The 13,228-nt window shown below is 44.2% G+C and overlaps 1 protein-coding gene across 1 annotated transcript in view; it reads left to right on the forward strand.

The window, feature by feature from the left end:
- The first annotated feature begins 1,892 nt into the window (after nt 1-1,892).
- The window catches only part of LOC126298684 (potassium channel subfamily K member 1-like), a 505,323-nt gene continuing 493,987 nt past the window's right edge, over nt 1,893-13,228 (forward strand). Inside the window, exon 1 of the mRNA XM_049990121.1 lies at nt 1,893-2,098. Within this exon, the coding sequence (XP_049846078.1) occupies nt 1,897-2,098 (202 nt within the window). The 5' untranslated portion in view covers nt 1,893-1,896. The remainder of the gene's footprint in view (nt 2,099-13,228) is intronic.

A 13,228-nucleotide genomic window follows, 5' to 3' on the forward strand; every position in this document is an offset into this window, starting at 1 on the left:
CTGCAAATAGAGCGCATGTAGGCAGTGAACCATCGCTAGCAAAGTCAGCTGTACAACTGGGTCGATTGCTAAGGAGTCTCTCTAGACTAGACCTGCCGTGTGGCAGCGCTCGGTCAGCAATCACTTATAGTGGCGACACGCGGGTCCGACGATTTAAAGGCTACCACCTAGCAAGTGTCGTGTCTGGCGGTGACACCACAGCCTTGGCCTACTCGATCACTGTATCCATCTCCGATTGAGCACATACAGGATACTATTGGATGACAACTCCTGTGTAATCCACAACCGACATTAACCGTCCCTGTACTGACTGTACCCGGAACAGGCGTGGTACTCCATCCCACAACTGACATGCAGTACCTGTGTGAAACGATACGTGCATGTTTGCGTGCTTGCATTCAACATTTTGACAGTGACACTATTTATTAACGTAACATCATTTCACGTCTGCAATGGCTACCTCGCACTTAACCTGTGATCTTGCTATGTCAATCAGTTAAATATGTTACGTTGACAAATGTACTTTCGAAATTTCATTACTCTGCATTACAGTAGAGCGTCGATTATCCGGACGTCGGTCAACCGAACGACCGCTTAACCGAACTGTGTACTCGCTCGCACCTGTTACTCTCCATCATCCCCCTCACTCCCAAACCAAGTTTCCCCCATAGATCAAGACGTTATTGAGACTTTCAAACGATATTATAGGAAAGAATTGTTGCGTAAGTTATTGTTAGAAAGAGAAGAACGTCTCTTAAGAAATCATAAGAATATTGACTTGAAAGTCGCGTCCTACATGATCAGCGCAGCATGGAATAGTGTAAAGGAAGAGAATTTGAAGAAAGCCTGGAATAAAATTTTGGACACACAAGAAAATTCACAAGGTACGATTGAAAATGACGAACAGAATATGTCCGAAATTCTCGGTATGCTAAAGGAAATAGATTGCCACGAATGTGATGAAGAAGGCGTTCACGAATGGATGAATATCGATGATGCAGATCCAGGACACCAAATCATGTAGGACAGCGAGATTGTAAACGTCGTGACTGATAAAGATGACGCCGCCAGCATCTCATCAATCAGTGCTCCAGAAAATGAAGATGAAAGTATACCAACAGCTTCTGAGGTGTTCACTTGTTTAGATACTTCCTTGCGACGGCTTGAAGCCCAAGATGAAGGTGACCAGTTGCAGATATCTGTAATGAAAAAAGTACGTGACTTAGCTGTTCGTAAGCGTGTAGGCTTGCTTAGACAGACAAAAATACAGTATTTTTTAACGTTAATTTCGTATACTGTGTGTACTATTCATGCAAAATGAGTATGTAATATGTAAATATTTTTGTTTAATAAACTGTGCCACATACTATATATTCATTCTGAAGTTGCCTTTGTATGTTACATTGTAATACTAAAAGAGATGTTTTTACGAATAAATTTACTGTACAGTACTTCTTTTTGGCAAATAAACATGTACAGTTCGATTATCCGAACAAACCAGTTTTCCGAACACCCATGTCCCCCAATTACTTCGAATAATCGACGCTCTACTTTACTTGTTTCTAGGTTACGAATTTTTTCCCGTCAGTGTATTTTAACTACAATGTTTCCTGTGTAAAGAGAACTCTGAAAGAATACTTAGTTAGTTGTAAGAAAAGAGCCGAAAGCTCCAAATTTATAGAGTAAAATACATCGTCATCTGTGCGGTCTATTACGGACTTTCCGCGCAGCATCCGTCGATAGATTGGGAAGGTGCGAACGAATAGGAAGCAGCGGCGCGCCCGCCAAGCCGGCGGAGTGGCCCGCGTGGAGCGGCAGGCGGGCGCATGCGCGCGGCGGAGGCGGCGGCGGCGGCGGCGGCGGCCGAGCCCGGCTGGCGCGGCGCCAGTGGCCGCCATGCAGCTGCAGCTGCCGCGCCTGCGGCTGGGGCTGGGGGCCAGCGCCGTGCGCCTGCTGGCGCTCGCCGCCTGCTACGCGCTCTTCCTCGTGCTGGGCGCCGCCATCTTCTCTGCCATCGAGGCGCCCGAGGAGGCGCAGCGCGTGCGCCAGCTGCGACAGCTGCGCGCCGCCTTCCTGCGCCACCACTCCTGCGTGCCCGGTGCGTCTCCTCAGCTGGCTCCCCGTCCCGCATGTGCCTCAGCTTCTGGCCCGCTTCCGCTCTTCCTCCTTCCTCACGCTGACACGTCCTTTATTAAATGTTTCGACACCCTCACATCTACTCACCACCTGGCGTTACAGTACCGTTCTCGGCCAGAGATGCCAAAAGATACGTACTGTCGAGTCCGCGTCGGAAGCGGAACACCCCACCGGTAACTTTTGTAACTGAAACTTTCTGACAGATTAAGACTGAATCCCAGTGCCTTTTCTCTCACGGGTTTGCTCTTACCAACTGAGCTATCCGATCGAGGCTCACGAGTCGCCCTCGCAGGAGGAGGCAGGTACTGCGAGGAGAAAATCCGTGAGGGCCAGATGCGAGTCTCGGCAGGGTAATTTAATCGGCTAGAGCATTGCCGTGCAGAAGATAGTCTCGATCGGCCAGGAAGTTTTGAAACAGATCACAGTCCTCTGCAGACTGAGTCATTCCGGAAACAATCCCCCAGTCTACGGCTAAGCCATTTCTCCGCAGTTTATTCCACATGCGGTACTCCTGCGATACAATTTCTGGGAAAGTTGGGAAGTAGGAGGGAGATACTGCTAGAAGTTAGTCTTTGAGGGCTGTTCGCGAAGCGTGCCAGTTGGTAAAACAATTGCCAGCTATAGGCAAGTTTCCGGTTTCTAATCCCAGTCGATCATACAGTCGTAGTCTCTCGAGAAGCTTCAAAACAACGCACACTCGGCTGCAGAGACGAAATTCATTGAGTAAATTATATCACTGGTCATTTCGAAGATCTACAGTGAGAAACCGAACTCTTCCGACAAAATTTTGGAGTTTGGTCGGGAATGTTTTCTGATTATTTTCGTATTAGTGAGCCGTAGTCCCCGATGGCCTGTGACAGAGTAATTGCATTTCGTTACTCTTCTTCTAAATTTACCTTTGGAGCTCTATTCCACTCTAAACATATGAAGAACAGCCCAAATGTCGATAGTATGCGCTGTCTGTGTTTGAAACAAACTTGTTACATTCCTACTGTTGACAACAGTAATGTCCACTTTACTACTTGTCCCCAAGCTTGCATTCAGTACGCTCGCATGTGTTTCGCTCTCTCTCTGCTTCTTTTGCCATCTGTGTTAGTCGTACGTTAACAGGTTTAGGGATGAAGTGCTTGCCGATATGCACCACGCGTACGGTTTCACTGAATGCAAATAGAATAGCGGTACAACGACGTCAACAACATCATAGTACTTTTGCATCTGTACGCAGGCAGCACGGAATCCGAACCCTTCCGTGCTGTGGTTATGACATACGGGCTTTTTCACTTTCCTGAAGATAAATTCACTGAAATAAACGTGACTGGTGTAAGAAAATCTTAATTATATTAATATTCTCTAACGACCCACCGGATACCAAAATCCTCCGAAAATATTCCTGAACAACAGCCGAAATTTTGTCGGCGAAGTTCAGGTTAATACATTATATTTTCGTCATCAGTGGCGATTGTCTGTCGCTTCGGTTATTTAGAATACGGCGTTTCTTTGTGTTGGGGAACGATTTACAGTGAGGAGATTAAACTCAACTGACTGTGTGCTTCAGAGAATTCGGCATAATAGGGTACCTAGAAAATAAAATTTACTTGTTTTTTTCACTGTTGTATTCCAGAAATAATATTCATCGCTGTCATAGACAGTACTTGTTTCTATACTTTGTTCTAGCAGACTCGCACTGCACATCAAAATCGCAGAAATCAAGTCGTACATAAAGTACGTAGTCTACACAGTTTATACATGGATGTTAAGCTCGTCTCAAGGTTCCATCACGTTTGTCTCTTCGTGCGTACTTTCTTAAACAGATGTCCACAAGCTGACGGAAGTGGTCCACATGTTTCCAGACTGATCAAAATAAAAGCAAGCGTCTTGTAATCATACACAGAAGTCTAACATCTCTGTAAGTCTAAGATCTCTGGCCAGACAGAGAGTTGTGTATGGGACTTTGATTTGTTTCCGCGATTTTAACATAAAATACACGCTTATTACAAAAAACACTGAAAACGAACTGTTGTGTGTGTGTGTGTGTGTGTGTGGTTCAATATTTTGGTACTACATTCACGGCAAACACAAGTTATATCACTGTCACAGACATATCCATTCCTAGCTTTCATAAATCACCCATAAACATTTTGCATCGTTTGCATGCAGCAATGGGAATCCCAAAAATAATTAAGTTCACACAGAGAAACAAATTTGGATTACCAGTTGACATAAAAGGCGAAAGCGTAGTACATCGCAACGTATTTGTAAGCAAGTAATGTAAAAATTAATGGTATGGTATGTTTATTCTGAAAATCCCAATCAGTTTTTTTCTTACAATCAAAGATTTTCAAATGATTGCTCCAGAAACAGAAAATTACAGAAAAAATCAGTGTAATTACGGTAGTCTCGCCAGATTCGAGAAATACGTACTCGCCAAACTACGCCACTCAACGTTTGTTAGAAGAGGAAAAATGCGAGTGGTTTAAATTTTAGCCAAAATGCTACGAAGGTTCGGCGTCCCTCATTGCCTCACAAACGCGACCTGTAAGGAAGTATAATTCGACGTCATGGCGCCAAAAGTAATCGTAATGTTAATGACAGTACGGTATGCTGCCAATTGTACTACACAACTACGCTGCACAACAGAATTAAAGGATCACTTTTCGAAACTCCATAATTCCCCTCCATTTCGCCTCATAAGTGTGAAATTTGGCTCAAAGATGTGGACAACCTTCCTCTGTAAAGGTGGGAAAGCATGGCGCCCTCTAGCGCCATCCTGGGGCTCGACGACGCTTAAAACAGCAAGGCATCCACATGTGCGAGAACAAGGCCACAGCTGTGAGGTAATGGTGTTCCACTGGCACAAGAGTTCACCGCAATTCTCACAGACGCCACTGTCGACGTGTCACACAGTCAGACAGCCCCACTTACTCACATTTTACCCCTTCTTTTGACGCTTCTATGATGCAGGTGAGAATCGCTGCACCTAGCGTTGAAATCACGCGGTTTTCACTATGGCTGGAAGAGTAAAATATTTCAGATACACCGCCTCTCAGAGTCGTCACTAACAGTCCTCAGGGTGTGGCATAAAGAGCGTCAGTTTCTCCGGGCGGCTTACTCCCACACATTTTGCATCGAAAACGATACTTCGCAGAGTGATGAGAAATAGGAACAGGCTCTTGACAACCTTTGACACTGCTGACAGTTGCAGCCTTCCCTAAAGACGTTGTGGAGCTGCATCTCCGCTGAACGTGGCAGCACCCCTTAGGAGAGCAGAGCAACCGCAACTCTTGGTTTCGTGTACGGGTTGGAACCACTAGGACAATTTAAGGCCATTCGAGTTTTCACCAACTCGCTTCTGCTGATGGAGACCGTGTTTGCATCTGAGGTTCTAGTGAACTGCAACTCACGGTGCAGGTGACACAACTCCGGAGAACTCCAGGAACATTTATAACGCCGAGAAAGACAAACTTCATATCTATTGCCTCCGTGATAAAAATGGTTCAAATGGCTCTGAGTACCGTGGGACTTAACATCTGTGGTCATCAGTCCTCTAGAACTTAGAACTACCTAAACCTAACTAACCTAAGGACACCACACACATTCAGGATTCGAACCTGCGACCGTAGCGGTGGCGCGGTTCCAGACTGAAGCGCCTAGTACGGCCGGTCTCCGTGATAAAGAGAAGGTCAAAATAAATTTTTGTAGGTGTATTTAGAGACTAAAAAAGAGACTCAAAATAAGACTGTCGATTGTGAGCTTAAAATTCCCAATCTCTTTCGTGCATTATTTCGATTAAAGTGAACGATGTTCCGAATAATCTGCATTTATAACTGGTTATTTCAATTGGTAAGCCCCTAGACCGACCAAAATTATGAGAAAAGAGACCGAATAAAGGTTTTATAAGCTGTTTGCTTCGTGGGTCGGCTACCCACCCTTAAGGTTCTTCCAGGAAAGCTCAATAAATCATTTAGTTACAAATAAAGATCAGTTTAAAAGGAGCCTGAAAGACTTGCTAGTGGCCAACTCCTTCTATTCCATTGACGAACTTTTTAACAGAAACAAATGATGTATATATTCATACTATTAGTATTGTTATTTCAGCTTAAATAAAATTGACACGGATCTATGGAACGAAAAACTAATCTAATCTAATTTAATCCCATTACTACATTCGTGTAGCCACTCTTTCTTACATCAGTCGGCTCAGATACTCCTAGATGCTTGAGGGTTGAGTATGCTTCCAGTGATTGATCACTTATCCTATAGCCAAACGACAGCGCGCATTTCCGTGTGGTCACTCACATTACGATACATTTACTTACGTTGAGGAACAGCTTCCATCCTTTCCATCGAGCGCTGAATACCTGCAAAGGCATCGTCTTCGAACAGCTTCAGAGACCTAGAAACGTTGCCTGTCTGGCCATACACGATTACCGTGAGTAACAAGTGTCCTATTTCACTATCTGTCCAAAAGTAAAAGGGCACCTAGTAGTGGAGAGTAATATGAGATGTATTCAGCCTTGGTGTTTATGACGGCTTGGCCTCTGTTGACTGTGGAGGAATGGCAGCTCCTTCTTCCTCGAGAGCTGACACCAGGGAAGGTAGTGATGTTGGACGCTAGAGTCCAGAGCGAAGTCCATGTTCTAACTCATTTCAGAACTGGTCCATTGGGACTGTGGGAAGGACAGTCCATTTCAGGAATGTTATTGTCCATAAATCATTGCTTCACACATTCTGCTTTATGACAAGGTGTCTGTCACGCTTACACGAACAGTCATTATCTCCGAGCTGCTCCTCTAGTATACGCAGTTCACAATGCTACAAAATACGTTCTTATCCTTCCACATTAACCGTTTCTTTAAGCGTGAGGGGGCCGTATCCTAATCACGAAACCATCACGCTTTCTGTACTTCACTGTGGGTACTACACGCCATTGCAGATAACACCCTCCAGGCATCTGCCAAACCCCAGCCCTTCCATAGGATTGCGCCAGGGTACATCGTGGTTGAACACGACAAATCACTCGTTTCTAGTCCACAGTGCTCTATACACCACCTTATCACTGACTACAGGGGAGTGTGTTTCATGAAGAGCTACTGCACCATTCTACCCCATTCTGTTTAACTCCCTACCCACAGTCATTGTGGTATCTTTACTGGTGGTAGCACTTTGGAACTTACGAATGATTCATTCCTTTAATTGCACGCGATTTTTTACAGCCACTCTCCGTCCCTACCCTCAGTGCCTGACGTCTGCCTGTTGTCGATTTAGCTACGGTCGTTCCCGCGCGTTTCCATCTCACCAATAGCAGAACTAAGCAGCTTTAGAAGGGTACAAATATCTGTGATTTTTTTTAATCGTGTGACATCCAATAACTAGAAAGTGAGCTCTCCTGGCCGACAGCTCCTGCTTCTGTACTGACAACACAATACTTCCCACCTACTTTATATACTGCGCGACCAGCTTCTCGTGACATCTAGTAAAAAATCCACGTTTCATACGGGTGTCCTGATACTTTTGATCAGATAGTTTATATATCCTTGTAGTACGTCAGACGCTGTCTTTGCTTCTGTAAATCACTCCAAGTTAAGAACGAAACACTGAGTTTTGGCAGAAAATTTTCAGTCCAGTCCTATATCTATTCCGAAATAAAGACAGGAAGCTCTATGAACAACTCACGTCTATTTGATGAAAGGAAAAAGTCCTTTTTAGTGTTCTGATCCGCACGTTTTCCACTCTTAATGACAGATTCGTGTTACAAAAATGTAGTAATGGCAGTACAACTAAAGACGGGGTAAAAGAGGCGGCGGGAGACAGGAATTGCTGAGCTGTGCAGTCAGGATGACAGGCGACTTGCTCGTCGTTTCAGTGAGGAGGTTAAGCCGCTAGCAGTTTTCTTGCTGTTCCTGTCGCTGACACGGTTCGACCACCGAGAATTTTATTACTTACCCGAGATGACTTTCCGATCAGCTAGCACTGCAGTGTGCTCGATCTCCACCGACAAACGTAGAAGGCTTGTTCAGATATGTTACTGAGCATTTAGCTGTAAGGAATCTGCAGTATTTTTGGTACATTATTAATCAAAGATTTCATGAGAAAATTCCAGAAGCTGTTACCGATTCGTCACTTGTTTCATAAAACAATATATAGCTCACTCAGAAGAAACATTACGAACGTAAAGAAAAAATAATTGAAATGTCACAGATACAAATTTAATATGAATAAAAGCTTATTAAAAAAATCGTAAGGGACCGGCCAACTTGATTTCCGAACTTGTTTTGTTATCCGTCTCTTTGAAGTAGTCGTATTGGGTTTGTTCCATTCCAAAGGACAGGCAGCAGTAGCTTCAGTAGTTGAAACCATATTAAGGACGTTGTAGAATTGCAACCACAGATCTAAACAGAGAGGAAGCGAAGAATAGGGTGTTGGATTATTAACCATTACCAGTGTATGAAATTTCTATCGTCAGAGGGGTCCTAGATAGAATATATTATTGTAGACTAGGTTTGACGTCAAGAATAGCCTAAGAACAAGCTTTGTGCAAAATTAGTGCAGCGCTTACTGAATGTTGACTAAAAACAAATGGGAACACGAATTTTATTATAGCGTTTTGAAAACAACCGAACTCACTTTTTCTTCCAGTGCTTAAAACTTCAGTCTATTAATTCAGTCTAGAAATATTTTATATCCGGGAAAGATATTTTCCCGTACGAAAAATTTTTTTTTTTAATGGATTGCCTTGCAAGAGCGAAGAATATATATTCTGAATACTATGGATTACACGCTTCGGTAACCCAGGTCGCTAAGGCACGCATGTGCAGTGGCGCTCGGTTTGGAGATTGGAGGTTCGAATCCTATGTTTTGGGAAAAATTTTCACTACAAGTATTTGGTGGGTAAAGTGAGGAGAGGTGATGGTGGAAAGTTTCTGACTGCCAGACTTTGCACCAGTGTCCTGGAATAAATTTCAAACTTCTACGCAGTGTCTCATGGAGTGAGGGTGTGTGACACTGTTGATGGTTATCCGTCTTTAGAATGGAGACGTTAAACTCGGCGTCCTTCCTGGTGCTATTCGAGAGAAGTATGCCTTGTGCTCCCACCATGTTTCATCCGCACATTTCTCTCATCATAACACATTACTGACAGCGCCACACTACACACACATCCGTTATAGTCACCTACAATCAACAGATTTACTTCAAACGCAACTGTCAAATACAGTGAGGAAAGCGGCCATTGTGCGGGGGGAGAAGAAAACTCTTCCCGGTTAGGCTGCTGAACATACCCGTCTATATCTTCAATCCAACAGTACTAAATGACTCCTTCGTTTAATACTGAACTCTCCTGGACTATGTAACTGAAATAATACGCTACGTGATCAAAAGTATCCAGACACCTGGCTAAAAATGACTAACAAGTTCGTGGCGCCCTCCATCTGTAATGCTGAAATTCAATAGGGTGCTGGCTCGCCCTTAGCCTTGATGACAACTTCCACTCCCGCAGTCATACTTTCAATCAGGTGCTGGAATGTTACTCGGGGAACGGCAGCCAATTCTTGAGGGAGAGCTGCACTGAGGAGAGGTATCGATGTCGGTCGGTGAGCCCTGATACGAAGTCGGCGTTCCAAAACATCCCAAAGGTGTCCTACAGGATTCCGGTCAGGACTCTGTGCAGGCCAGTCCATTACAGGGATGTTGTTGTCGTGTAACCACTCGGCGACAGGCTGTGCATTATGAACAGGTGCTCGATCGTGTTGAAAGATGCAATCCCCATCCCCGAACTGCTCTTCAACAGTGGGAAGCAAGAAGAGGCTTAGAACATCAGTGTAGGCCTGTGTTGTGATAGTTCCACGCTAAAAAACAAGGGGTGCACGCCCCTCCATGAAAAACACGACCACACCGAAAGCCACCGCCTCCGAATTTTACTGTTGGCACATACACACGCTGGCAGATGACGTTCACTGAGTATTCGCCATACCCACACCCTGCCATCGGATCGCCACATTGTGTACCGTGATTCGTCACTACACACAACGTGTTTGCTGTGTACTGTGATTCGTCACTCCACACAAAGTTTTTCTACTGTTCAATTGTCCAATGTTTACGCTCCTTACACCAAGTGAGGCGTCGTTTGGCGTTTACCGGCGTGATGTGTGGCTCATGAGCAGCCACTCGACCATGAAATCCAAATTTTCTCACTTCCCACCTAACTGTCATAGTACTCGCAGTGGATCCTTTAGCAGTTCGGAATTCCTGTGTGATGGTCTGGATAGATGGCTGCCTGTTACACATTACGACCCTCTTCAACTGTCGGCGGTCTCTGTCAGTCAACAGACGAGGTCGGCCTGTACGCTTTTGTGCTGTACGTGTCCTTTAACGTTTCCAATTCGCTAGCACATCAGAAACAGTGAACCTAGGGATGTTTAGGAGTGGGAAAATCTCGCATGCAGACGTACAACACGTGTGACACCCAATCACCTGACCACGTTGGAAGTCCGTGAGTTCCGCGGAGCGCCTCGATCTGCTCTCACGATGTCTAATGACTACTGAGGCCGCTGATATGGAGTACCTGGCAGCAGGCGGCAGCTCAATGCACCTAATATGAAAAACGTATGTTTTTCGGGATGTCCGGATAGTTTTGATCACATAGGGTGTGTGACAAAAAAACTCGACTGCAAGAGAAAGAAAGGAACTTTAGTCGGTAGAAGCGGAGGTGCTTTGTCAAAACGTTAACAAAAATTTTAAGATCGAATTCTTGGAACATCCGCTCTAGTCATTCAAATTTACCCAGTATTCTCTGATTTTTATGTGTTGCCACTTCTGTCGAATTTTCTGGATAAAACGGTTAGATTACAATGAACAAATTATGGCAGCCATGAATCTTATTTTACAGAAAGTCTAGAGTCGAACTTAAAGGAAATTAGCCACTGGAAAGATGTTGGACAAAGTGCACTGACCAAGAGAAAAGTAGGTCGGAAAATAAGTGTACCTATAAAAATAAGCGAGCTACGAAAGAAATTTTCGACCTTTGTAGTACAGAATCAATTCCATCGTATAGTGAACGAGGGAAAGACAAACCTGTTCTCGCCTTGGCGATGGGAGCCTTCGACGCAATATTTTTGGGCACTGAATTGGTAGTTTACCCACAACATTTTCATAATATTTACCAGTAACAGTTTTACTGTTTCCTAGGAAATCGGTGAAAGCTGACTTTCTGCATCCCAAGAAAGCACGTGCAGTAAGCTTTTAGACATATGAAATCATTTCGACGCTTTTGATGCAGTGTCACAGATTCTAACATCTTCTTTGACTGCTGTATCTTTTCTGGCGGGAAGTAGTGGGTGTACAGCTTATTAATAATAACAAATCACTATTCTCTAGTTAATTCTTCAGGTAAAATGCACCGTACCTTTTATTCTGGTATGCCTGTGACACCAAATATTTCATACAACTCCAATCTACTATCGCCCATCGCCATATGGTGTACGGCTACGCCGGCCGGAGTGGCCGAACGGTTCTAGGCTGCGCGACCGCTACGGTGGCAGGTTCGAATCCTGCCTCGGGCATAGATGTGTGTGATGTCCTTAGGTTAGTTAGGTTTAAGTAGTTCTAAGTTCTAGGGGTCTGATGACCTCAGATGTTAAGTCCCATAGTGCTCAGAGCCAATTGAACCATTTTGCACGACTTAGTTGTTTTCATCTGTGAATCCTGTCTTCGGACGTCTTTCACGTGGAACATCTTTAAGACAACTACGATCATGTTAGTGTTCATTTCTTACCTACTGAAAGCCGAAAACACCTCATATATCTTCACCAATATAGGATAAACATCCTTTTGCTGTCAGCTGCTCACAGCAACAAAAATTTTGATGGTGTCATATTTCTCTTTCTTGAGTAGAACGAATAACTCGCAACAAGACTAACGTAAAACAAAATGGTTCTTAAGATCAAGTTGAGAAATGAGTTACAGGACGCAATAACATGGGACAGCATCTCAGAAAGTTTATTTCGTTGATATGAATGCCAAGACGAGAAATTTTCATCTTACTCTTGGTCATGAAGGAACTACTAGATATAAAATCTCTCACATCAAAAACATAAAAAGACAATGTATGTAATACCCATCACCCAAACGTAAAATGCGTAACGTCAGCTCTAGATGCGTATTGTTTTACAGAATCTCCCTACCCACTGTTCTTCATTTTAGAGCGATCGGAACAGCCTCTGTGACTGAATCACAAAGCGGTCATGGAACACCACTTGGACTTGCATTTCCGTCGCACGTTGTCCGCCTGCGAGGCGTCACCCTATTTCTGCTGGGCTGACGATGTGGCGATAAAACGCGGGCTTGCGTCATAAAGTGCAGCCTGCTCTTTAATCGCGCCGTGTATGTTCGCGGCGCACAGTCGGTTGCGCATTGGCGCGATGCTGAAACATAAAAAGGAAAGGGGCAAGTCTGCGTGGACAGCCTGCCACGCTGAAACAGCAAACACCCTTCAAAGGCATTTTTTTACCTCCGAGAGAAATAAACCATTTATATAATGGCACCCGGATCCAATTCTGCAGAGGTGCCATAAAAATATACGTAACCAGTAAGTTCAAGAAATACGCCAGTCAGCGTCTTTATGCAGTGTTAGCACGATGCATGTTGGGCTTCATCCATCTTTAGCTAGTTCAGTAGAGGCTACAGTTATCTTTAGCAGTTGTATATGTAATACTGCAGCTGGCTTTTGCGAATTAACGTTTTTAGCTATGTTGTTGTTTGAATCTAGCGTTAAAGTTACGATTTCATTTCAGGTGTCCTTACTTGAGTGCTGCAGTTAGCAGATTTTCCGTTCACATGTTCGGCACACACGTACTCAAACAGCTTAAAACTGCACACACCGTTGCAACGCAACAGCATTCGTCCTTCGTTCGAATTACATGTTGGTCAGAAACTGCAAATGAAGTCAAATTATACATCGGTCATAGGCTTAAATTCCTGCGCTTCGAAAATTACTGTCTGGGGCACCGCGTGTCCCGAATTCGTTAGACAATGTAATATAAAGGGCTATCAAATGCACACGAGACGGATGGAAAAAAATAAGTGAACTGTTTATTAT

Source organism: Schistocerca gregaria, chromosome X (genome assembly GCF_023897955.1).
Source record: "Schistocerca gregaria isolate iqSchGreg1 chromosome X, iqSchGreg1.2, whole genome shotgun sequence".
NCBI classification, from domain to species: domain Eukaryota; kingdom Metazoa; phylum Arthropoda; class Insecta; order Orthoptera; family Acrididae; genus Schistocerca; species Schistocerca gregaria.